We start from the raw sequence: 26,811 nt of genomic DNA, 5'->3' as shown, positions 1-26,811 counted from the left end.
GAATCAGGGGCAGTACAGGCATCATTATATGCATCATCAACAACTGTTAGTACTGGAGGAATGGCTAAAGGCCTATGCTGTGGTAAGTGTAAAAAGGTCCTTAGCCTTTTCCTTGAATCTGAAAAATCCTGGCCCTGCCATTGGAAGTGTTCCCTCATAGCATGTAAGGTTTCCCCAAAAGAAAATTCTTCAGGAGGAGAAGCAGAAGGAATGGAGTCTTCTGCATCAGAATCCTCATAAGGAGAATATGGGCCTTCGTGAGGGTCTGAGTCATCCGAGGAATGGTCTGTAGAGACAGGTTCCGGGGGTTCAGTCCTAGGCCTCTTATCTGTTGGGGGCTGAGAGGCCCTGTCTGGGTGAGGTTGGGATCCCCTGATCAAAGAAATAAGATCCTCAGCCAGGCTGAGTATTTGGGAACTAGAGGTAGGCCTATGTGAGGGAGGTTTAGCAGGTAAGACCTTAGAAGATTTAGCTGCTTTAGCCCTGGCAAAAGCCTTGATGGACATAGAAGCAGGGGTAGATATGTCTAAGGGAATAGTGTCCGACAAATCCTGGGTGCCTGCTTCTGTAGCAATAATTTCAGTAGCAGATTCAGCCATGCTCTGTGAGGCCTCGGCTATCTGAGGCCTGCTTTCGGCCGAAGGAGGAACCGAGGGCTCGGTTTCAGCCGAAACCGAGACAGTCACGGTAGGCCTAACCATGGCTTCAGCCGAAACCGTGGACCGCGAGTGTCGGTCCTTTTCCTTGCGCTTTTTAACTAATTGTGTAGTCGGAGTCTCCAGCGACATTTTGTATTCAAAAGCGGGACCAAAAATCTCCTCTGCAAACTCCGACCGACGTCTAAGCGTCCGTCGGTTGAAGGAAGCACAGGCTAGACAAGCTGATACGTCGTGGTCTGGGCCTAAGCAAGGAAGGCAGTAAGAGTGGAAATCCTTATGAGGTATTTGTTTCCCACAAGTTAAACAATTATTTACTTTGTCTGACATCGGCTGAGGCAAGAAAGAGTCCCCAACGGGGTACTTAGCTTTTTAGAAGTCTTCGCTAGTAGAAATCTCTGGATCTGACCGACCGGCACTTGCAAACAGCTTCTGCTTCGGGCACCGCGCGGCAAGAAAGACTGAGGAAAATGGTGTCGGCTGATGCCTTTATACCCAACAAACAGCAGCTATGACGTCGGGTGAAGTGCGACATCAGCCGAGGCCAGACCCAGACTTTGGAATCCGGCCGACCGAAGGGCTGCCTGAGGCAGGACAACCCATATGTTAGGACTGCAGATGCATCCTTGAAGGACATCAGGGGCAGTACAGGCATCATTATATGCATCATCAACAACTGTTAGTACTGGAGGAATGGCTAAAGGCCTATGCTGTGGTAAGTGTAAGAAAGTCCTTAGCCTTTTCCTTGAATCTGAAAAATCCTGGCCCTGCTATTGAAAGTGTTCCCTCATAGCATGTAAGGTTTCCCCAAAAGAAAATTCTTCAGGAGGAGAGGCAGAAGGAATGGAGTCCTCTGCATCAGAATCCTCATAAGGAGAATATGGGCCTTCCTGAGGGTCTGAGATATCTGAGTCATCCGAGGAATAGTCTGTAGAAACAGGTTCCGGGGGTTCAGTCCTAGGCCTCTTATCTGGAGGGGGTTGAGAGGCCCTGTCTGGGTGAGGTTGGGATCCCCTGATCAAAGAAATGAGATCCTCAGCCAGGCTGAGCATTTGAGAACTAGAAGTAGGCCTGTGTGAGGGAGTTTTAGCAGGTAAGGCCTTAGAAGATTTAGCTGCTTTAGCCCTGGAAAAAGCCTTGATAGACATAGATGCAGAGGGTCTAGCAGCCCCACGTGCAGGGGTAGATATGTCTAAAGGAATAGTATCTGACAAATCCTGGGTACTTGCTTCTGTAGGGGCAATTTCAGTAGCCGATTCAACCATGCTCTGTGAAGGTTCGGCTATCGGAGGCCTGCTTTCGGCCGAAGGAAGAACCGAGGACTCGGTTTCAGCCGAAAGAGAGACACTCACGGTTGGCCTAACCGTGGTTTCAGCCGAAACCGCGGACCGCGAGTGTCGGTCCTTTTCCTTGCGCTTTTTAGCTAATTGTGTAGTCGGAGTCTCCGACGGCATTTTGTATGCAAAAGCGGACCAAAAACTCCTCTGAAACTCCGACTGACGTCTAAGCGTCTGTCGGTTGAAGGAAGCACAGGCTAAACAAGCTGATACGTTGTGGTCTGGGCCTAAACAAGGAAGGCAGTAAGAGTGGAAATCCTTATGAGGTATTACAATTATTTACTTTGTCTGACATCGGCTGCGGCAAGAAAGAGTCCCCAATGGGGTACTTAGCTTTTTAGAAGTCTTCGGTAGTAGAAATCTCTGGATCTGACCAACCGGCACTTGCGAACAGCTTCTGCTTCGGGCACCGCGCGGCAAGAAAGACCGAGGAAAATGGCATTGGCTGATGCCTTTATACCCCAGCAGCTATGACGTCGGGTGAAGTGCGACATCAGCCGAGGCCAGACCCAGACTTTGGAATCCGGCCGACCGAAGGGCTGCCTGAGGCAGGACAACCCATATGTTAGGACTGCAGATGCATCCTTGAAGGACATCTAGAGGAATAGCTAAAGGTCTGTGCTGGGGAAGCTTGAGGAAGGTACGTAGCCTTTTCCTGGAATCAGAGAATTCCTGACCCTGCCATTTAAAATGTTCCCTCATAGAGTGCAGGACTTCACCAAACGAGAAATCCACTGGAGGGGAGGCAGAGGGAATTGATTCCTCAGCATCAGAGTCCTCATAGGCCTGGAAGGATTCTTCTTGGGTATCTGAATGCTCAGAATCCCCAGAGGCTTCATCTGAAGAGCGGTTGTCAGCCTGCTCAGTTCTGGGCCTTTTCTCTGCAGGAGGCTGAGAAACTCTGTCTGGGTGAGGCCGAGACCCCCTGATAAGAGAAATAAGATCTGCAGCAAGAGACATGATTATCAGAAGAAGGGGCCTGAGCAGCAGGTTTAGGATGGGCCTTGGCCTGGCTGGCGGCCTTAGCATGTGCAAAGGCCTTGATGGACATGGATACAGGAGGCCTAGCAGCCCCACGTGCAGGAGTAACCTTGTCTACAGGAATGGTGCCGGGTAGATCCAGAACTTCGGTTACAGGAGGAAAATCAACAACCGGCACCGGAGAGGTCTCCAAGACCGAAGGACGTGTTAACGCTGTGTCATCGGCCTGGAGCGGTTGAATTACCGCTTCCGAAGGGACCGAAGCACTAGCGTAGGGTTTAGGAGTAGCATCGGTGGTGGACGCGGGCCGAGGATGTCGGTTCCGGTCCTTTCGTTTTTTGGTAGACTGAGTTGTCGGTTGATCCGACGGCATGATGTACGCGAAAGATTCACCGAAAAAGTCTTCAGCAAATTCTGCCCGGCACCTGAGAGTGCGCTTATTAAAGGAAGCACAGGCAGCACAGGCCGAGACGTCGTGGTCTGGGCCCAGGCAAGGAAGGCAGTAAGAATGGAAGTCCTTATGAGGTATTTGTTTACCACAAGACAAACAATTATTAACTTTCTCAATTTGTTATGACATCGGCTGAGGCAAGAAAAAATGCTCCCCAACGGGGTACTTAGCTTTTAGATGACTTCGGTACTGAAAACACAGGAGCTGACCGACCGGCACTTGCGAACTGCTTCTGCTTCGGGCACCGCGCGGCAAGAAAGACTGAAGAAGATGGCATCGGCCGATGCCTTTATACTCCAGCCGTTCTGACGTCGGAGAGGAGGCGACACTGGCCGACGCCAGACCCAGACTTTGGAATCTGGCCGACCGAGGGCTGCCTGAGGCAGGACAACCCATATGTTATGACTGCAGTTGCATTCTTGAAGGACATCGTAGGGTTAGTTCTTAGAGACACCCTGTCCTGGTGGAAAATGAGGAAAGGTTCCACTGCCATTAGTGCCTGTAATTCTGAAACTCTTCGTGCTGATGTTATTGCCAGTAGCAGAGCAGTTTTCCAAGAGATGTATTTTAATTCTGCTGTGTTAGCTGGCTCAAAAGGAGGTAAAGTTAATTTTTCCAAAACAAAGTTGAGGTCCCAAGTTGGGGTAGGTGCTCTACGGGGCGGTCTTATGTTTTTAGCCCCTCTGAGGTACTGTTTGAGCAAAGGATGAGAAAAAATTGGTGGATCCGTCTTGTAATGAGCAGAAATGGCTGAAGCGTGGATCTTAATGGATGAAAAGGAGAGGCTCTTGTCCAGCATCTCAGTTAAATATTGAAGTATCTGAGGAATGTTTGGGACAAGAGGGTCAAGGCTGTGCGCCTGGTTCCAGGCACAGAATCTCTTCCATTTATCCAAGTAGGCTTTCCTGGTGCTAGGCCCTCTGGCCTCCAGAATGACATCCATATCAGCTTTGGAGAGAGGCATTGCTTGCTTGACTAAGGAATTTTCTATGCAGCTAGGTTTTAAGATCTTTAGCTGGCTGTGAAGTATCCGATTGTTGTGCTGTGTCAGCAGATGTGAGATTTGAGGCAAAATCCAGGGTGGTTCTTGTGCTAACTTCTTTAAGATTGGGTACCAGTGCTGCCGTGGCCAGTTTGGTGCAATCAAGATCATCTTTGGCTCTTCTTGCCTGGCTTTTATGAGTACCTTTGGAAGTTGAGGTAAAGGAGGGAAAGCGTATACTTGCAGGTTTTTCCAGCTGAATGAGAGGGCATCCACTTTCCATGCTTGTGGATGATAACTCCTTGTGCAGAAGTTCTGTAGCTGGCAGTTCATTGGGGATGCAAACAGATCTATATCCGGGCTCCACCATTTTTGTGTTATCATTCTGAATATTTGTGGATTCAATTCCCATTCGTGAGGATCCTTGATCTTTCTGCTTAGGTCGTCTGCCAGTGTGTTTTTCTCTCCTGGCAGAAATTGTGCTTGCAGATGAACTTGGTAGTCTAGAGCTGTGTTCCACAAGGTCATGGCTTGTCTGCAGAGGGGGTAGGAGTGTGTGCCCCCTTGCTTGTTTATGTACCACATAACTGTGGTGTTGTCTGTCTTTAGTAGTAGTTGTCCTGGATGCAGCAGGTCCTTGAAAGCTGTAAGTGCATTTTGTACAGCTAGCATCTCTTTTTGATTGATGTGAAGATGCCTTTGCTCTGTGGGCCACTCGCCCTGAATACATTTTCCTGCCATGTGTGCTCCCCAGGCATAATCCGATGCATCTGTTGTCAGTGTTTGCCTGGCTGGTGGTTGAGTAAAAGGCTGTCCCTTGTTGAGGTGACAAGCTTGAGCCCACCATCGAAACTCCTGTTGAAGGTAAGGAATTAGTGGTATAACTGTTTCCAAACTTTAACAGTGTTGAGACCATACACTCTTTAGGTACCATTATAGTTTCCTCATATGCAGTCTGGCATATGGAATTAGTAGTATGCAAGATGCCATGTAGCCCAAGGCCTGCAGAATTTTTCTTGCAGGGAGTTGGGTCATTGTTGCCATCAACTGAAAGTATTGAGTCAGTTGTCCTTGCTTGTCTGGCATGAGATAAGCCATCTGGGCCGTTGTGTTCAAGCTGGCACCCAGGAATATTATCTGTTGTGAGGGCACTAGTTTTGATTTATTTTCGTTTACTGTGTACCCCAGGCAACTTAATAACTTTTTTACGAACGCCAGATGCTTTAGAGGAATGCCCTTGCTCTCTGCTTGAATCAGGCAGTCGTCCAGGTATGGATACATTTGAATTCTTTTTTGCCTGCAAAATGCAATTACTGATGCCAGGTACTTTGTGAAGACCCTGGGCACAGTGGCACAGTAGATAAGCCAAAGGGCAGTGCAGAGAATTGATAGTGCATTGAACATGCTAGAAATCTGAGGTATCTTCTGCCGTTTTGTCTGATAGGGACATGCAGGTATGCCTCCTTGAGGTCCAAAGTCACGAGCCAAGCTTTCTTGCCCAGCATGGGAAAAAGCTGCTGTAGTGTCAGCATTTTGAATTTCGGAACATCCAGGTAAGTGTTTAGAGAAGAAAGGTCCAGAATGGGTCTCCAGGCTTTGTCCTTTCTGGGAACCAGAAAGAGTCTTGAATAAAATCCTTGTCCTTGCTCCTGTGGTGGTACCTTTTGAATAGCTCTCATGTCCATGAATGCTTTCATTTGTTTTTGAGCCTCTGCCCATTGATTTGGTGGCAGATTTGGCATTCCTTTTAACCTTGGCAAAGTGTGAAAGTGGAACCTGTAACCTTGAGATACAATGTTGAGAACCCATTTGTCTTTGGTGATGCAATGCCAATTGTGACAGAAAAGTGCCAGTTTTCCTCCTAAGGGGGCTGCCAAGAGAGAGCTGTTTGGCAGCTGTAGTGGGAGGTCATTGAGGCTGCTTTTTATAAAGTTGCGGCCTGTCTTCCCCTTCTTTCTGGCCTGATGTAACCCACTGTCAAGGCCTGTAAGGACTTTGTGCTTGACCTCTACCTCTTAGACGTCTGTATCTGCCTCTTTGAAGTCTGTTTGTCACTGGAAATGACCAATTCTTTGTTGGCCAACTTCTGCTAAAACGAGGAGGCTGAACCTGTAAGAAATCCTTGACTGTTTGCATAGATTTTGCCTTATCCTCCATCTTCTTTAATACCTCCTCTGCCTTAACTCCAAACAACACATCCCGCTGCAAAGGTGCATCCAATAATTTTGCCTTAACATGATCTGGTAACGTATGTTATTTTAACCAAGCATGCCTTCTAATGACAGAGCCTGTAACTGCTGCTCTACAGGAGGCCTCTAAGGAATCAAACCCACATTGCTAAGTATGTTTTCCCACTTGTTCAGCTGCATGCAATAAATCCTGCATTTCTTTAAAATTAGGAGGATCAGCATCTGGAAGCATCTTTTGTTTCAACTGAGGCATCAAAAATTGCTGATATTTTAGCATATGAAAACAGGCAATTTAAGGCTCTCATTGCTAGGGTTGCAGACGTATATACTTTCTTTCCCCATCTGTCTAATGCTCTGGAATCTCTGTCAGAGGGAATTTAGTTTTTTGCTGATGAGGCCTTAATCTCTTTGGGTCCCTGAGAAATAGTTTCAGGGTCAGCAACAGGGCTTTTATACAGAAATGTGTGCGAGTCAGGGACTCTATAATATCTATCGGGTTTAACTGTGGCTGGAGGTAAGGAGTCAGGGTTTAAGCTGGATTCAGTGTAGACATCATCCACAATATCTAACACTGGCGGAATAGCAAGGGGTCTGTGTTGAGGCAATAAAAGGAAGTCTCTGAGCCTTTTCTTGGATTCTGAGTAATCCTGGCCTTTCCAATGGAAATGCTCCCTCATGGTATGCAACGTCTCCCCAAAGGAGTAGTCCTCAGGTGGAGAGGCTGATGGAATTGATTCCTCAGCATCAGAATCCTCATAAGGGGGTAAGGAATATCCTAGGTCTGAGGATGAATCTGAAGAAATGGACACCTGGTCGGAAGATTCATAGTCTGCATCCTGTTTGGGCCTTTTATCAGGAGGGGGATGGGACCCCCTGATCAGGGTGATTAGGTCTTCGGCCATTTTGAGCATTTGTTTCTTAGGCATGGAAGCCTGCCCTGGAGAATGTTGTATTTGTTTCTTTGTTTTTAAGGGGGCCTTAGACTTAGCAGAGGGTTTAATGGTTAACTGGGTAGGTCTGAAGACACCTTCTGAGGCTGTGGATTGTTCAGCTACTTCGGTTCCCTCAGAAGGGTTAGTTTCGGTAGGCTGAAAACATAGACCGTCCGAAGGCCCAGCCAGCTCCACGTGGGAGTCAGTCTGTGGAAGCGGTCGTCAGGTGAGGAGCCTCGCTGAAAACCAGAGAACCGGCGACCGGCCTAGAAGAGGCCTCGTCGTCAGTTTTGGACCTCGGATGCCTGTCCTTGTCTTTGCGCTTTTTATGTAATCCTGTCGTCGGAAGTTCCGACGGCATGGGGTAATTGAATTTTCTGCCAAAATAATGTCGGGCAAAATCAAACAGACGTTTAAAAGTGCACTTGTTAAACCTATCACAAAACCGACAAGCAGTGACGTCGTGGTCTGGGCCTAGGCATGGAATACAACAGGAGTGGAAATCCTTATGAGGTATTTGCTTCCCACAAAAAATACAGTTATTAACTTTTACTGACATCGGTCTGAGGCAAGAAAAAGTTTCCCCAACGGGGTACTTAGCTTTGTAGAATTGGATCTGGATTCGGAATGAAAATCTCAGGAGTCGGCCGACCGGCACTTGCAAACTACTTCTGCTTCGGGCACCGCGCGGCAAGAAAGACTGAAGAAAATGGCGTCGGCTGCATCTTATATACCCCTGTCGCACTGACATCAGGGAGGAGGCGACAGCAACCGACGCAGGACCAAGACTTTGGAACTCAGGCCGACTGGGGAACCGCCTGATGGCAGGATAACCCAAGTGTAATGACTGCAGCAGTGTAACACGATGAACATCTGTAACAGCAAGAGACCAAAAAGTAGAGAGTAACTGTCCCAACAAAGTAAGAAGCAAGAAAAGGGCAAGGCAATAATAAAATACCAATACCTTGGAAGAGACAGTGAGGAGTCATAAAATGGGAGTAAAAGAGACAAAGAAAAGGACTGGTCTGACCTAAAATACATATCTGAAGAAAAGGGAGCAAACAACCAACAACAATGTAGTGCACATTATTAATGCTACAAGCTATTAATGAGCTGCTTGTTGTGGTCCATGGTTCGATTCCCTTAGTCTTCATTTGTCTGTCTGTGCAATTCTGAGAAAGTCTCTTAATCAGTGTTCCCTAGGTGCTCTTCCACAGTTAAAAGACAAAGAGATGACAAAAATAAATAAATAAATAAAATAAAATAAAATAGAACTGCAAAACTATTAAAAAATGGTGCTTTTTGAGCAATGTGGCCCGAGGCCAATTTTTGACATGCAGCAAGGAAGAGCTGCACAGGAAGTTAGCGTACAGAGCACTGACAGTAAATAAAAGGGGGAGGATAGTAACTTGGAAAAGTTTCAGAAGCTGAACTGACTAAGGACCTACGGGCTTTAGTCCTACTGGTGACAGCAGAGGCCTCCTCATATCACACATTTGGTTACATAAGGAAAATCAAATTAAAATAATCCAGTTAATACATGTAGCTGAAACCCATATCGTTAATAGGAATTTACCTCATCAGACATTTAGAAATTCACAGTCATGGAGGAGCAAGGCAAACTAATTTTACAGTTATCTGTGCTTTTTGTGACAAGTTTTAAGCATGCAGTTTTGGTTCTCACCTTGAAATTTATTTTGGGCTCCTTACAGCAGGAAACACAAGTCAGAATCACGGCTACCAACAGAATTACACTACCAACAGAAAGCAGGATGAAAAAAGCAGAAACACCTTCAATTGATGACTTCCCTAATTAAAGAAATAAAATACAAGGTGTTAAAATGTTATTCAGTAACTTGCATTTTTAACACTGACTTAACTTGTTTCCACTAAAACAGATAATTAATTAGTCATAGTGTGAGCTGTTCACAATAAAACCCACCATTTTCACACTGCACAAACCTAGGTTGCTGCAATGATAGTTGATTGTTAAGAGTTTGTGTCATCACATTACTGTATTTATTTGATAACCAGGTAAGCCCAACTGGAACCAATGTCTCATCAGCATAACTCTACACCACTGTTTGCTAAACTGAATTCATCAGAGAGATGCAATTCTTCAACAGCCTATTCAGTTAAATGTCCTCATTAACAGTGAAAAAAATTAAAAACTGTTGGTATTGTGAGGGACAAGCCCCATTGTGCTGGAACTTGGGGAGCAGGGGGCTTGTCCCTCACAATACCAACAGTTTTTAATTTTTTCACTGTTAACTGAATAGGCTGTTGAAGAATTGCATCTCTCTGATGCTAGGTACTTTTGATGAAACAGAATGCTGAACTGCTACTCAAATAATCAAAGAAATATGTCACAAATGTATTTATTTACTTTTTTTTTTTTTATCAGGTAAGTGGGCTGGTCTAACGACCAAGTATCAAGATCAATTAAGACAACAATTTAGACAACATCAAAAAGGCATCAAATTTATACACACACTTCATAAAATCAGTAACTTGTGAATAAGATGTATGTTATGACAGCAAAGAGACGACTGAAATATACAACTGGTATGACAAAGAATTACAACTGTTATACAGGGGTTGAGTGTGACCTAATGGTCAAGGCGTTTACCTCACAGGCGTAAGGTACAAGGTTTGACCACCACCTTTGAGGGAAACTAGCTAGGCTTAAAATGGCCCAAAAAGGACAGCTAGCCTAGTTACTTGCATTATACCAACTGTTCACAGATATGGACAACTGCTATATACAACAGCACAAATATATACCCCCTCCAAAGGGTATGACTATCTTTTCATAGATTATAAAAAGCAATATAAAATCTGAACAACACTTATAAAGTACAGTTCTGCAAGCTGAACTAACACTGCTGCAGTAGCTTTAGCTATATGGGTTATATCCTGCCAAGGATACAACAACCGGCAAGCTTCCAAAGCTTCAGCACACCTTCCACATGGTCAAATTATCAGGTAGCTCAAGCTGATCCGACTGAAAGACAAGTTTGGGGGCAAAGCCCTTCAGAGCTTTCCTACCAGCAGGGAGGAGAACACTCAGCCCTGAAAGGACAATGCTGGGAACAACAAAAAAATAAATGTCCACACACTGACATTAAAAAAAAAACAAAAAAACCAAGAAAGATGGAAGGAGGGAGCTGCTAAAGCAACAATGACTAGTCAAACATCTACTGTTATGGTAAGTTCAACTTACACAACTGCATTATGTTTGCCATACTAATCACTGTTGCAGTAGCCTTAGCTACATGGGTAGACTAATTACCTTAGCTAACTACATTTTGGAGGTGGAAGGAGTACAGTCCAGGAGCCTCTGGAGAATGGTCCTAGCAAAACTTGATCTGGACCTAGAGAAGGAATCAAGCTTATAGTGCTTTGTAAAAGTATGTTCAGAGGACCACAAAGCAGCTTCTAGAATACTGCGAGAATCCAACCTTTTCCAAAAGCCAAAGACGAAGTCAAGGCCCTAGTAGAGCAGGCATTGACCCTGCCTGGAACAGTTTGTTATGGTGAATATAACAAAAGGTAATAACCTTAGACAATCATTTGGAAATAGTCTGTTTTGACATGGGTTTTCCCTTCTTTTTACCTTCACAAGAAATGAACATCTGACATCAAGATCTTAATGATTTTGTTCTGTCAAGACAGTACCAGAGTTGTCTGTAGATATCCAAGGTACAGAGTGCCCTTTCTCCCTCATTTTTAGGTTGAGGAAAGAAAACTGGGTGATTGATAGTTTGGCTTAAAGTAAACCAGGATACCACCTTAGGCATAAAAAGTTTTAGTTTATTTATTGACATTTGAGTCAGTCCACCTGAGCCAGGGGCCCATTTTTAGTGGAGACTCAAGGAGAAAAGCTCCAGAAACAATACAAGTAATTATGATATTTACAAAATATTAAAGTAGGATAAAGAAATATAGTACAAGTCAAAAATTTATGCACAGCAGTACAATGCATAAGTATAATAACAGTTAACAAGCACAATTTCCAAAATTTGAAACAGTATACAATACAAGCGTAGGTCAAATAATTAAAAGGTTTAGAGAATATTACACAAAGGAGTGCGGTATGAATACAGTTTGCTAGAGCAAGTACAAGGAGGACAAAGAGTTGATAGGGAAAAGCATATACGATGAGAAGAGAGGGGACTAGTTCAAGTGGGGGTCTGACAAGAGCATGACCAAGTCTTCAGGAGAAGAAGTTTAAGTTCTTTCTTAAACAGGTATTTATGCTGAATGCTTCTTATGCTGAGAGGGAGTGAGTTCCAAACATGGGCTACAGAGTACTTGCAAAGGGCCTTACCAATGTTTTTGGTGTGTTTGTATAACTGAAACAGGCATTTACTGGCAGTACAGCGGTGACAAGGAGGGTTATAGGAGGAGACTAAATTGGAGATGGAGGGACAGGATGAGGGTTCATATAGGATAGAGTATGCAGTATGTAGCTGGGGTATAAGTAACTGTTTGGAGAATTCTGGCCATTGGAGTAACTTAAGGGCAAGACAGTGGTGAGATTTATAAGGAAGGTTGGTGGCAAATCTGGCAATTTTGTTATACGTTTGCTCTAGTTTAGTGATAAGAGATGTTTGAACATGAGTAAGGACAGGGGCAGCATAAAGAAGGCATGGTAGGAGTAGGGTCTGAGTGAAGGAGGGTTTGGAGGAGGGTGACAGAAATTTTTGATTACGAAAGAAGTCCAAGTTTCTGGTGGGTCTTTTTTATGTTCTTTGTTGAATATGAATATCAGATTTTAATTCATTGTCAATAACTCCAAGTAGTTTAGTATGGGTTCAGGTTTAATAATGGTGTTGTTGAGAGAGGATATAGAGAAAGAGGCTTTGTGCTGGGTTAAGTGTTTTAGGGAGGAACAGGAAGAGTTTTTTTTTTTTTTGGATTTAATACGAGTTGGTTATCACACAGCCAGTTTTTGACAGAGGAAAAGGTTTGTTGAGTGAGAGCTAGTAGATCAGGGATGCTGTGGGCAGAGGTAATGAGGGTAGAGTCGTCAGCACACTGTAGAAGTCTAGAGAGGTTGATAGCAAAGTGAAGTTTATTAGTGAATATATTATACAGGAGCGGGCCCAGAATTGATCCTTGGGGAACTCTAGTATTAACATGGAGGAATGGAGAGAGAACAGTTTGCCAGCGGACAGATTGCTGCCTGCTGGAGAGACAGCTAGAGAACCGGTTGGATGTAGGTCTGAGAGTTTAGTTAGAAGTTTAGAATGAGAGACAGTATCAAAGGCCTTTGAAAGATCGAGGAAAAGACTGGAGATGAGGAGGTTATTGTCATGGGCTTCAGCTATTATTTGGGTAAATGACAGTAATGCAGTAGAAGTGCTACGGTGGGGCCTAAAGCTGTGTTGGGTAGGAATGAGGAGATTGTTATCAAGAAGGTGTGAGTAGCTGAACAAAGATGCACTTTTCCAAGATTTTGGATAGGGGGACAGGACAGCAATTGGTCTAAAGTTAGAAGGATCTGTAGAGTTGCCACCTTTGTAAAAAGGGATAGCACAGAAGGATTTCCAAATGTCAGGGACCAGGGCTTCTGAGAAGGAATGGTTAATAAGAATAGACACAGGGTAGGCTATGGATTGTGCAGCTATTTTTAGGAAATGAAGGGGTAGTTGGTCTGCTGAGGGTGAGCAGGGTTTTAGTTTGTTAAGGAGAGATTTAATTGTAGTAATTGGGACTGGCCCTAAAGAAAACGAATTGGGGAGAGTTTTATAATGGGGTAGTGGAGGTGTTGAGTGAGATGAACTGTTGTGTGTATTAAGTAAGAAGTTCTGAATAGTTTATATGAAACAGTTGTTAAGTAGGGAGGCAGTTTCAGAAGCAGTGTTGTAAGGAAATATGTTGGGAGTAGTGAGGTTACCTGGGTGGAGTAGGTTGTTGATGGTGGTCCAGAATTTTTGTGGATTTTTGTGTGGGTTACATCAGTTAGAGGGAAAAAAAAGCTCTCGTCTGTTGACAAGTTTTTTTAGCTGGGTTTCTGAGCTCTCTGTATGTCTGCAGTCAGAGAGGGGACTTGTTTTTAACCCAGGCTTTCCAGGAAGAATCTCTTTTATGTATGATTGAGCAGGTTTGTTTTGTTAGCCAGGGGGCATAGCTGATTTGATTCTGATTTTTCTGGATGGAGCAGCAGAATCAAGTGTGTCAAGGAAAATCTTACTGAAGGAATTTACTGCCTCACTGAGAGGGAGGTGATAGAGGAAGGACCAATTAATACCAGATACTTTGGAGTTAAAGTGTCTGAGTCGAAGTGGGTAAGGTTTCAGCATACCCTGCAAGTAGGGTCTTTAAATGAGTGTTGGGTGAATCCGTTTATGAAGGCTGGAGAGTAGTCACTCAATGAGCTGGGAAATATATCGGGATTATGATAGAGGTGAGGAACTGAAGTAAGGATCCAGTCAAGGATGGGTCCGGGTGAGGAGTTTTTGTTTATTCTAGTAGGGGTGGAGATGTGTTGGTGAAAACCACGAAGGTTAAGACTATGGGTAGGGGATGAGGTGACAGTTTAGTCCAGTCTATATTAGGGTCTCCACGTATGATAGTTTCATAAGGGATTTGGTGAGTAATCCAGGACAGGAAGTTCTCTGGGATGGGAATATTATTGCCATGGGGCAATGTACGTAGAGTCTATAGCAATTTGTTTGTGAGGGTTGAGGTAACAATTTACGATGATAGTTCTCAAAGAAACCTTGTCCCTATGGAAAATGAGATAGCGTTAACTCACCACAAGAGCTTGCAACTCAGATAACCTATTTGCAGAGGTCAGAGCAATCAGTAAAACTGTTTTCCATGTTAAGTACCTGAAGTCAGCCAGATTTCCTGGTTCAAATTTAGCAAGTGTTAGCTTCTAACACAAAATTAAGATCCCATGGAGGGGGGCACCGGTTTTCATGGAGGCCTCTTATGTAAAATCCCTTTCAAGAATATTTTGACATGCGACTGTATTCAAAGAGGAGGAGGATCCATGGGCAGACATGCTAAAATGGCTGACAGAAGAACAGTGATAAAGGAATAAGAAAGGCCATAGTTTAGTATTTCACAAACACCAACTATCCTTGAACAGGTGTTGGTTATGTTGTAGGCACCAACTAGAAGTAGCAGACTTTCTTGCCTCCACTAGTACCAGCTGCACACTGTCAGAAAACAGCGGCCTAACAGAGGCCTAAAAGGAATTAAGATCCTATCATCCAGGTAGTCAACTGAAGATGATTAATGTTGCGGTATATCAAACACCCTTATTGTTGTGCAAGTAGACAGTCTATGAGGAATTATATGGTAACTGTCTCTCGCCATTTCCAAAAAAGAGACTACCACAGATGCTTAGGCCAGAAGGGAGTCACCACAATGACCCTGGCAGATGCTTTCTGGATCTTCAAAATTACCTGGGATATTAGTGGAAAGGGTGGAAAAGCATATAGGTACATTTCTGTCCAAGGGAAAAAAAGGCATCTGCCTTCCAGGCCTTCTTGCCCTGGCTGATTGTTCAGACAGAAGGCAAAGAGGTCTACCCAAGGAACTCCCTAAAGATGGGTCAAATCTTGGAAGACACCCTGATCTAACTTCCATTCATGAGGATCTGCCCTGGTCCTGCTCAGCTTGTCTGCCTCACAATTTTGCACAGACAGAATGTAGGATGTCTGTAGAGTAAGACTGTGCTGTGAGGCTATATCCCAAGCTAGCATGGCTAGGGATACAGCCTCACATCATAGAATCCCAAATTAACACAGCCAGTCTGCAAAAGAGGTATGGCCTCGTTCCCCCTTGCTTGATGTACCACGACTGTGGTACTGTCTCTAACTAACTACTTGAAGAGGTCCCAAGAACCAAAGATGGTTCAGAGAGTTCAGTGCCTTGATATGGAAAAGGCTCTCCTTGATATTTAAGTGCTTGCATCCCTGAACCTGCTCCCCAAGCAAAGTCTGAAGAGTCTGTGGTGACTGACTGCTGTGGAGCAGGGAACGAAAGAGGGTACCTGGATTTAAGGGTATCTGCTGTCTCCACTAAAAGACTTCTGACAAAACCCAACACTGGGATTTAAAAATATAAAGAGTGCTAACGCTGGGGCCAAAGAGATTTCAGATACTATTGTATGTTTCTCATGGCGAGTCTTGCCAGGGGTATCATGAAAATCATACATGCCACGAGTCCCAAAATCCTGAGGTATTCCACTGAAGTGATGATTTTGTATGTTTCTCATGATAAGTCTTGCCAGGGATATCGTGAAAATCATACATGCCATGAGACACAAAATCCTGAGGTATTCCATTGAAGTTATGAAAGTCTAAATAGAAAATCTTAGAAACAGATCTAAATAACAAACTATTTTTTTTTTCCTGTGGAAGAAAAGCTCTTTGAATTGAGGCGTCCAGTTGACATACCAAGAACTGTGTGAAGGAGTCAAGAAAGACTTTTGAATGTTCTCTTGGAATCCCAGCTAGTGTAAGAGATCTCATCCAAGAGACAGATTCCTAACAATTTGAAAATGACTCTGCAAAAATAAGCAAGTCATCTAAATATGGAAAAATCTGGATACCATGTATCCTGCAATGAGCAATAACTGGAGCTAGACACTTTGTGAACACTCTTGGTGCAGTGGATAGTCCAAAGGGTAAGGCAGAAAACTGTTAATGTGATCCAGACACACAAAACCTTAAGAAATGTTTAAGTCTGGATGAATAGAGACGTGATGAAAAGCATCTTTTAAATCTAGTGTTACTAGAAAATTTGACAGAGGAAGGAGGTAACGGATTGTGAAGTGACATAATTTAGAATTTGGGCAATATCAAAAATAGGCTTAGGAAAGAAAGATCCAGAACTGGTCTCCAAGCATTTTCTTTGGCACTAGGAACATCCTTGAATAAAAAAAGTTCCCCACCTGGGAAGGACAGACTGTCTCTATTACTCCTTAGGAAGTATGTGATGAAGAACAGGTGGTAACAGGAGAGTCTGACCTGGAGGATGAGGCATGACCCCCCCCCCTCGGAAAGGAGGAATTTCCTCCTACTGCCATCTGTAATTTTGATGAATGATTTTCAGAATCTATTTGTCTGAAACAATCTGTTTCCAAAGGGGAAAACTGTAATTTAGACTTTCTGGAAGAAAAAAGGGGCGAGTGTGGGAGGAGGTCACAGGGTCTCTTGAACAGTCATTCAGCCTTGCTGGACTGCCATTGGTTTTGGGAGGGTCGAGTTTTCTTTTTTGGAACCCCCTTGCCATTTCTTCTTAAACATCTGTTTACCTGACACTGTTTATTCTTTTTTGCCAAAACTGGATGAGGAGATAAAAAAAAAATCACTTGGAAAATTTGGAAAAGGAGGATTGAAAAAAAATCTTAAGAAACTCCCTAGATCAGTTTGCCCCTTTTGTCACACTTTTTGATAAACTCTGCAGCAGAGGGGCCAAACACTAGATCTCTATCCAAGGAGGAATTTAAAATCTCATTTCTAACATCATCTGGGAGGTTCTGAGAATGCAGCCATGCAAACCTCCTCAAAACAGTACCAGTGGCCATAGTCCTGGAAGTAGCAGCAACAGAGTCATACACACACTGCAAACAAGGAGCCTGAGCAATAAAAGAAACCAAGTTAGTTAAAGCAGATCTTTCCTCACAAGAAGAAACTGCAATAAAACATTCCTCATATTTTCACAATTTGTCAGAACAAGCTTTAACATTATCAGCCAGACGATTCAAAATTTTGATCATCAAAGTCACAGAAGTATACACTTTTTTCCCATACCTATCAATAACTTTCCAATCCTCATCAGAAAGAATAGGATTGGAATTAACTAAATGCTTAGCAGCAGTGGGATCAACTAATGCTAACGTTGCTGGGTCAGGTTTGGGAATAGTATCCCAACATTTAAAAGACTAAAGGACTATACACATCCTATCTGACTTTTTAGGGACTGCTGGCTGACTATAAGGAAAACTGCAGGCAGTAGCGCACATATCCTCTAAAGCAGACAGAGCAGGCGGAATGCATGTAGGTTCTGGAAAGTCTTTCTCTAACAACTCGGAGTAATTTCTGAGGGACTGAGAAACCTCAGTGTTTTCCCAATGAAAACACTGACACATTCTAGTAAAAGTCTCAGAAAAAGAGAAATCCTGAAGGGAGGAATCAGAAATTGAGCTGTCCTCCTGAGTCTGAATCAGAAATCTGAGGAAAAAATATTGTATCCATCCCTGCACCTTCCTGTTCAAATTCAAAATCTTGAATGCATTCAGGAAAAGATGAATTTCTCTTTTTTTAATCAGAAACTATTTTACAAGAAGGATCAATAACCTGAATTAAACCCTGAGCCAGACCAAGTAAATTACTCCTATCCAAAGAAAAATTAGGAGGAGTTGATATATGCTTGGTTTTCTCTTTCTTTCTGACAGAGAAAATGGGGCCAAAAGTGTTACTAATGATAGCAGCCTCTTCACCACAGATGGACACAGCCTTTTGACACAATAGGGGAAACCTTCCCTGTTCTCTCTCCTAGGACCAACAAGACTGGCTCTCCCTTGCCCACTGACAGGAGTCCAACAGCTGCAGAGGACATAGCTAACCCCCAGTCCACAGTGGCTGTAGGTCCTACACCAGAGGGGATGTGGGGTAAAAGAAGGGTGGTCTGAGGTACAAAAATGGCCACAGCAAAGTCATCCTCCTTGAGACAAATTGCTAACCTGCTGTGGTGGCAAAGGCTCAGTTCTGAGGAAGCTTGTTTTATTCAAGTGAAAGTGCTTAACCATTCTTTGTTTGTTGGCATTATAATAAACTTTTGTTCACTTCTACTTTGTTTCATTGAAGGTGTTGTGGACTGTTATGAGAGTTGAATAGAGGTGAATTCCCAAGACACAGAGACAGAATTTTGCACACAGTGCATTTGCTGCTTTTTCTTTTCTAGTTGAACTTTTATGGTTACTGCACTGTTTGCTTCAGTTGAGTTTTAAGTGATACAGCAGATATAATCCATTGTCACTGTAGCAATGCAGACAGATATGAGGTCATTTTAAGCATGCCTTTAAACTTAACCGTTTCTTGTTTTTTGATTTCTGCAGGCAGGTGATTTCAGGTTGCTTGACCTAATGTAGAGAAAGCTCTTTCTCCTACTGATGTTAATGATAACTGAGAACTACAGGATTACATTAATTAAATGCTATGCACGAAACTTACAGACTGCCATTGATAACTACTCTGGTCATTAGTCAGCAGGACTTCAGCCTTATTTTTAATTTCACAAGCAGTTCACAGACACACACAACTCCAAAAGTCTTGTCATACTGCTGGCATAATTATCAATTTTATTTAATTCACTGAAAGTATCTCGGCAAACAATTTTAGCCACTGCTTGTTTACAAAAATTCTGCAACACACAAAACTTACTGAAAACTGCCAAGTTGTAATGTTTTGTTACTATAATTCAGGCAAATTCAATGTATGCAAAACAGGTCTGTTACAATGCTGAAAATTAAACAATCAGACATAACAAGATGTAAAGAAGGAAAAAGAAAAAAAAAAAGTGAAACAAAAATGTACTGGAGTATGCCATGGTGGGTCAAACTGATGATTCACGAGGGAGTGGAAAAAATAAAACAGCTGGAAGGAAATAGCATGGTAAAACTGAAACAAAGACAGACAGGAAGGAAATCATGAAAAATAGATGAATCATGGGCTCCAGTAATATCTTTCATAGCATTCATAGCAATAGCTCATCAAATGGCAATTTTTCAGACGTTCCTATATGAAATCCCAGATTCTCCAAAATGTACATGTGCTTGCATGACATGCAAGACTCCTGCACATCCCTAACCTAAACAGACAGCTTCAGATTTACTGGAATAATGCATACTCATGGAAATACAAATTTAGTCCAACTAAAAGGAAAGCTTGTCCAACTGGCTAATTATACAGCTCCCTTTCTAATACTTGGGGTAAGTAACATGGATGTCAGTGCTGTGTATGGGCGCAAGCACTGTGCTACATGTTAGTAGAGATTTCGAGTGAGAACTGAAGGTAAAGCTGCCTTACTTACTAAGCAAGATGCTGCATGTATAACATAAAACAGCATGTACAAACAAACTGCTGTCACTTCACTCTGGATTTTTAAACCCAAGGCGTAAACTTCAGTACAAGGCTTGCACGAACACATGTATTAGGCAACAAAGTTATAAGTCCATGTTTACTGTAATGGCACTATCTTTCAGTACACAATACCTATATTCTTAAAACAAAAACTACTTAGATAAATGAAATTATCAAACCCCAACCAAACAAACAATTTGAAATGCCAGCTGCCTACCTCCAACTAACTTGGTACTTTCAACTTGATAACCTTCTCACAACTCAGTACTACTAAATTACATAGATCTCCCAGAACCCTGACTCTAACTTGAAAACTCACTCACTCCCTAACCCTAACACAGTCCTCCCACTGCCCAAACCTGATAATCTCTTATTCCCAAACCCCCAAAACTCCCTTTCCACTCCCAAAACCTTAATTCCTCGATCACTCCCTCACCCCAAGACTTTCTCCCACTCCATAAACCTAAATTCCCCAACTATGCCCCTTGTACACCTAATCCTAAAGTTCATAATTGCTACCCAACTCTAAGACTCCCAACTTGCTCCCTAAACCTAAATCCCACTCTCTGACCCTAAACTTAATCCCTGTAATTAGCAAATCAGCAGCTTAAGTGAATGACACATACCCATTCACTTATACAGTTATTTGCAACCACACACAGCTTTTCGAACACTCAGTTCAACTACCTACCAAGGAAACAGCAGTTCAACAATTGCAGTTTAATAAAATGCTAGACATCGTGCCTTCAGCAAAAGCAGACTCTAGACAATGGAACCCTAAGATAACATTAACATAAAGAGGGTTTCAAATAAAACAAATCAAATGGAAATTTTTTAAGAAAGTACAGTTATGTATACTTACCATAAATGTAGATGTTCGAGTGTATTCACTGTTGCAGTCATTACATTTGGGTAATTTGCTGGCAGGTTGCCCTCAGTCGGCCTGAATTCCAAAGTCTTGGCTCCTGCGTCGGTTGTTGTCTCTTCTTCCATGACGTCAGGTCATCAGGGGTATAAAACAGGCAGCAAACGCCATTTTCTTTAGTTTTTCTTGCCCCAGATGTCAGGTGCCCCCCCAAATGAGGAGCAAATATAGATATATATATATATATACATACTATATATACATGCAAAAACATAAACTTTACCTTCATCTAAAAGCAAATACACCACAAAGGCTGTAGAATGTAGTGAAGGAAAGAGACTCCAGAATAAAAAGGGGGATGGCGGGTAACCTGGACTGCAACAGTGAATACACTCGAACATCTACATTTATGGTAAGTGCACACAACTGTACTATGTCGTGCTTCATTGTTGGAGTCATTACATTGGGTAGAATCCCAAAGCTATGGATGGGAGGCTGGAGCTAAACAGCATTAGGGGCTGCTAAAAGGCCCTACAGAACTGCAGTGGCAAAGCCCGCCCTGGACTTAGAGAAGAGAGGCAAATGATAATGCTTTGTAAAAGTATGAACAGAACTCCAAGTAGCAGCTTCTAGAATGTCTTTGGTTGGTACCCCTCTGAGAATAGCTGCTGATGTAGCTGGAGCCCTGGTGGAATGTGACCTAATGCCCTTGGGCACCAGTTTACCATGATGTAAGTAGCAGAAACGAATGCAGTGGCTTATCCACTTTGAATTAGTCTGCTTTGAAATAGCCTTTCCCTCTGATCCAGTAGCTTCTCAGATTTTCTTAGAGCTTTAGTCCTGCTCAAGTAAAATTTTAGTTGTCTGTGTACGTCCAGGGAATGCAGAATCCGCTCCCCTTGTTCTGCGGATTTGGATAAAAAAGTTGGCAGATGAATAGTTTGGTTAAGAGCCACACTGGAAACCGCCTTAGGCATAAAGGAAGGATTGGTCCTGAGGGACACCCTGTCTGGGTAAAATATGATCAAAGGCTCCACAGCCATGAGGGCCTGTAACTCTGAAAACCTTCTTGCTGAAGTAATTGCCAGGAGCAAAGCTGTTTTCCATGATAAAAACTTTATATCTACAGAAGCAGCTGGTTCAAATGGAGGCAGGGTGAGCTTTTCCAACACAAAACTGAGGTCCCATGCAGGAATCGGTGATCTTCTGGGAGGCCTTAAATTTTTTGCCCCTCTAAGATACTGTTTTAGCACAGGGTGAGAAAAGATCAATGGCTCTGTGTTGTAATGAGCCGAGATGGCAGATGCATGGATTTTTATTGATGAAAAAGATAGGCCTTTGTCAAGCATCTCAGTCAACTATTGTCTAATCTGAGGGATATTTGTCTCTGCTGTGTCAGTTCCTTGTGCTTGGTTCCAAGCACAGAATCTCTTCTAATTATCAGCATAGCATTTTCTAGTACTGGGCCTCCTGGCTTCCAAAATGACATCCATCACAGATTTACTGAGAGGTGTTGTTTGAATAACTACATGATCAGCCATGCTGCCAGGTTCAGTGTTTGGAGCTGTGCAGGGTCTGATTGTTTTGCTGAGATAGTAAGTGAGGTATTTGAGACAAGTTCCAAGCTGGGACCTGAGACATATTCCTTAGGACTGGATACCAGTGTTGGCGGGGCCAGCCCGGGACAATTAGTATCACTTTTGTTTTTTCTTGTCTGACCTTTAGTAGGACCTTGCGAAGAAGAGGCAAAGGAGGAAAGGCGTAAACTGATAGTTTTTTCCAGCTGAAGGATAGGGTATCCACTTTCCATGCTTGCCTGTGATAAGTTCATGTGCAGAATTTGTCCAGTTGATAATTCCGAGGAGAGGCAAAAAGGTCTATGTCCGAGCTCCCCCATTTCTTTGTTATCATGCTGAAGACTTGGGGATCCAATTTCCACCCGTGAGGGTCCATAAGGTTTCTGCTTAAGTCGTCTGCCAGAGTATTTTGCTTTCCTGGCAGGAATTGAGCTTGAAGATGTACTTGGTAAGTCAAGGCTGTGTCCCACAATGCCATGGCTAGTCTGCAAAGGGGGTATATGAGTGTGTGCCCCCCTGCTTGTTTATGTACCACATAACCGTGGTGTTGTCCGTCTTTATCAGTAGTTGTCCTGGATGAAGTAAGTCCTTGAAGGCTGTCAGGGTATTTTGAACTGCTAACATCCCTTTTTTGGTTGATATGCAGATGCATTTGTTTTGGGGTCCATATGCCCTGAATGCATTTTCCCACCATGTGGGCCCCCCATGCATAGTCCGATGCGTCTGTAGTCAAGGTTTGGTTGGCAGGGGGTAGAGTGAAGGACTGTCCCATGTTTTGGTGACATGCCTCTGCCCACCAAAGAAACTACTGTTGTAGGCAGGGAATGAGAGGAATCATTGTTTCCGGACTGACAATGTTGATAAATAAAAAACACAATTCCAGCACTGCACGAGCATGTTGACTCCATAAACCTTTTAGGTTCCACTGAAGTTTCCTCATATGCAGTCTTGCATATGGAATCAGTAAGATGCAGGATGCCATGAACCCCAAAACCTGCAGAATTTGTCTTGCAGATAACTGGGTTTTTGTTGCCATCTGTTTGAAGTAAGCAGTCAGTTGCCTTTGTTTGTCTGGCGTGAGGAAAGCCATCTGGGCAGTTGTATTCAAGCTTGCACACAGGAATGTTATCTTTTGTGAGGGTACCAGTTATGATTTCTTTTCGTTTATTGTGTACCCTAATCACGTTAGAAGCCTTTTCACAAACGCCAGATGCTGATGAAGAATGTCCTTGTTCTCTGCTTGTAAGGGTATATTTGTATACCTCTTTGTCTGCAAAATGCAATTACTGGTGCCAGGCACTTTGTAAAGACCCTGGACTCAGTAGATAAGCCAAAGGGCAGTGCAGAGAATTGGTAATGCATAAAGCCAGCCTTGAAACGGAGGTATCTTCTGCACGATTCCCTTATTGGGATATGCAGGTATGCCTCTTTTAAGTCTAAAGTCACCAGCCAAGCGTTCTTGCCCAGCATGGGCAGAAGTTGCTGTAAAGTCAGCATTTTGAATTTTGGAATGTCCAGGAACGTGCTCAAAATTGATAAATCCAGTATTGGGCGCCAGGCCTAGTCTTTTCTGGGTACCAAAAACAGTCTTGAGTAAAACCCTTGTCCTTTTTCCTGTTCTGGCACTGGCTGAATAGCCCCCATATCCATGAGGGATGTAACTTGTTTCTGTGCCTCTGCCCATTGATTTTTTAGCAGATCTGGCCAACCGTTTGGAATTGGCAGTGTGTGGAAGTAGAATCTGTATCCCTGAGATACTATGTTTAACACCCACTTGTCCTGAGTTATTAATTGCCAATTTTGAGCATAAAGTGCAAATTTTCCACCTAAGGGTGCTGCCAAAAGATAAGTGCTTGGTGATGGCAGAGGGAAGTCATTAAGACTGTTTACTGCAGGGTTACGCTTTACTTCCTCCAGATTTGGAGGTAGAAGCATCCCAATGCTTTGACCTGTAAGAATCCTGTGACTGCTATCTAGAACTTTTAGGGCGCCTGGATTTGCCCTGTGGAGCTCTGTCTGACACAGGAAAGGACCAATTTTTTGTAGGCCAGTGTCTACTGAATCTTGGTGGCTGCACTTGTAAGAAGTCTTTTACAGTTTGCATTGACTTAGCTTTGTCTTCCATTTTCTTTAAAACCTCTTCTGCCTTAATATCAAACAGAGTATCATGCTGTAATGGAGCATCCAGCAGTTTAGCTTTAACATTATCAGGCAAATTTGCTCTTTTAGCCAGGCATGCCTTCTAATCACAGATCCAGTAACTGCGGCCCTGCAGGAGGCCTCTAAGGAATCAAAACCACATTGTAAAGTATGCTTTCCAACTAGTTCTGCTGCATGCAATAATTCCTGCAATTCTTTATTTTCTGCACATTCAGAAATCAACATCATTTTCTGTTTTAGTAATCCCATAACATGCTGTTGATACTTGAGCATATGAAACTGGCAGTTTAAGGCCCTAACTGCCAAGTTTGCAGATGTACAAACCTTCTTTCCCCATCTATCCAGTGCCCTGGAATCTCTATCAGAGGGGGTAGGATTTTTTGCTGTTGAGGCCTTTACACCTTTTGGACCCTGTGAAATAGCTTCAGGGTCAGCAGCAGGGTTTTTAAATAAAGATTTGTGTGAGTCAGGAACCCTGTCATATCTGTCTGGCTAGCTAGGAGCCGGAGGTAAGGAGTCTGAGTCAAGCTTGACTCCGAAAACACATTATCCACAATGTCTAAAACAGGAGGTATGGCTAAAGGCCTGTGCTGTGGGAGAAGGAGGAAATCCCTAAGCCTCTTTTCTGATTCTGAGAAATCTTGACTCTCCCAGTGAAAGTGCTCCCTCAAAGTATGCAAGGATTCTCCAAAGGAATAATCTTCAGGTGGAGATGCAGATGGGAAAGATTCCTCTACATCAGAATCCTCAAAGGGTGGTATAGAAAATTCCTGATCAGAAGAGGAATCAGAAGAAATAGAAACCTGATCTGAAGATTCATAATCACTGTCTTGCCAAGGCCTCTTATCAGGAGGGAGTTGGGGACCCCTGATCAAGGTAGTTAGGTCTTCAGCCATTTTGATCATCTGCTTTTTAGGCACAGAGGCCCGAGCACGTGGCTCATGCATCGTTTTTTTTAGCTTTAGAAGTTGCTTTTGTCTTTGATTTTGAAGCTGGTGTCGGTTTTATATAGAAGTGCTGTGGACTGAAGACACCCTCAGAAGCCAGTGCCTGCTCAGCGGCTCCGGACCCATCCAAGGTAGAGACATCCGCGGGTTCCATAGCTGAAGTATCTCGCGGAGTGCCAGACTCCACATGGGTCTCGGTAGAGGCCTGCGACTTGAAAGTAGCGGGTATCAGGGGCTGCAAAAGCGCCTGACTGAATACCGCCGAACCAGCGACTGGCTTAGGAGAAGCTTTGTCGTCGGTTTTGGACCTAGACGGTAGTCGGATTGCTATCCGATAACATTTCAGGATAGTTAAATCTGTTTCCAAAATATTTTGAGGCAAAGATATACAGACGCTTAATAGTGCATTGGATAGTTAAATCTGTTTCCAAAATATTTTGAGGCAAAGATATACAGACGCTTAATAGTGCGTTGGTTGAATCTAGCACAAAACCGACAGCTAGGCACATTATGATCAGGGCCTAGGCAAGGAATACAGTACAAATGGAAATCCTTATGAGGTATTTGTTTCCCACAAGTAATGCAATTATTAACTTTTACTGACATCGGTATGGAGCAAGAAAAAGTTTCCTCCAACGGGGTACTTAGCTTTAGGAAAGACTTCGGTTCTGAAACTCGAATTCGAAAATTTCAGGAGTCGGCTGATCGGCACTTGCGAACTGCTTCTACTTCGGGCACCACACGGCAAGAAAGACTAAAGAAAATGGCGTCAGCTGCCTGTTTTATACAACTGATGACCTGACGTCATGGAAGAAGAGACAGCAACCGACGCAGGACTCAAGACTTTGGAATTCAGGCCGACTGAGGGCAATCTGCCAGCAGATTACCCAAATGTAATGAATGCAACAGTGAAACACGAAGAACATCAAAGCATAAAAATAACTTCAATCATATAAATATCAGCAAACTGACACTCGCGTTCAGCTGGTCGCACAAAATATTTATTAACATAAAAACAATAATAAACAATGAAAATACCAAGAGGCATACATTACTGGCAATATCCCCACGAGAGGAGTATTCACCTGTGGGAAATTGTCCTCACCTTTCCTCTATGCATAACATCAGGCCTATGTTGTATCCATCCATATATCACAGCTGCCAAAGACTTTGGTCAAGACGCAGCACAGGTAATGAATGGTGCTAGAAAGCTCATGTGGAGTGAAGCATGGGTGGGCCACCACAATTAAAGGAACCATAAAGTCCAGCACCTGGAGGAACAATAAACCAAGCGGGGAGGGTTTTTGAAGGACCATCTAAATTGCAGTCTGGTTAGTGCAAGTTCTAGTCACGGGCAAACCTTATTTAGTATGTTCTTGCATCCAGATGGCAACTGATAAATGTAACCTCTTGAGTAGACTGAATACATGATTTTTACAATTTAGAAAGATAACTAAAGATAGGCAGAACTGTAAACAGTAATCTTCAAGATGACTATGGGGTTCTTTGGCTGTTACAGCAAGGAGTCAATCAACTAGATATGGGAACATGTGGATTCCTTTGAGTCAGTTATGAGCTGTGATTACTGCCATGCACTTGGTGAACACCCAGGACGCTAAAGTGAGAC

General features: G+C 43.3%; 1 protein-coding gene across 1 annotated transcript in view; it reads right to left on the bottom strand.

Moving 5' to 3' along the window:
- The window catches only part of LMTK2 (lemur tyrosine kinase 2), a 1,522,811-nt gene that overhangs the window by 1,294,950 nt on the left and 201,050 nt on the right, over positions 1 to 26,811 (bottom strand). The window contains exon 2 of the mRNA XM_044089711.1: positions 9,213 to 9,337. Within this exon, the coding sequence (XP_043945646.1) occupies positions 9,213 to 9,337 (125 nt within the window). The remainder of the gene's footprint in view (positions 1 to 9,212; positions 9,338 to 26,811) is intronic.

This window comes from Protopterus annectens, chromosome 12.part0 (genome assembly GCF_019279795.1).
Source record: "Protopterus annectens isolate FY-2018-M chromosome 12.part0, PAN1.0, whole genome shotgun sequence".
Taxonomy (NCBI): domain Eukaryota; kingdom Metazoa; phylum Chordata; order Ceratodontiformes; family Protopteridae; genus Protopterus; species Protopterus annectens.
The sequence above is the reverse complement of the archived record's forward strand: the minus strand, read 5'-3'. Positions and strand labels throughout refer to the sequence as shown.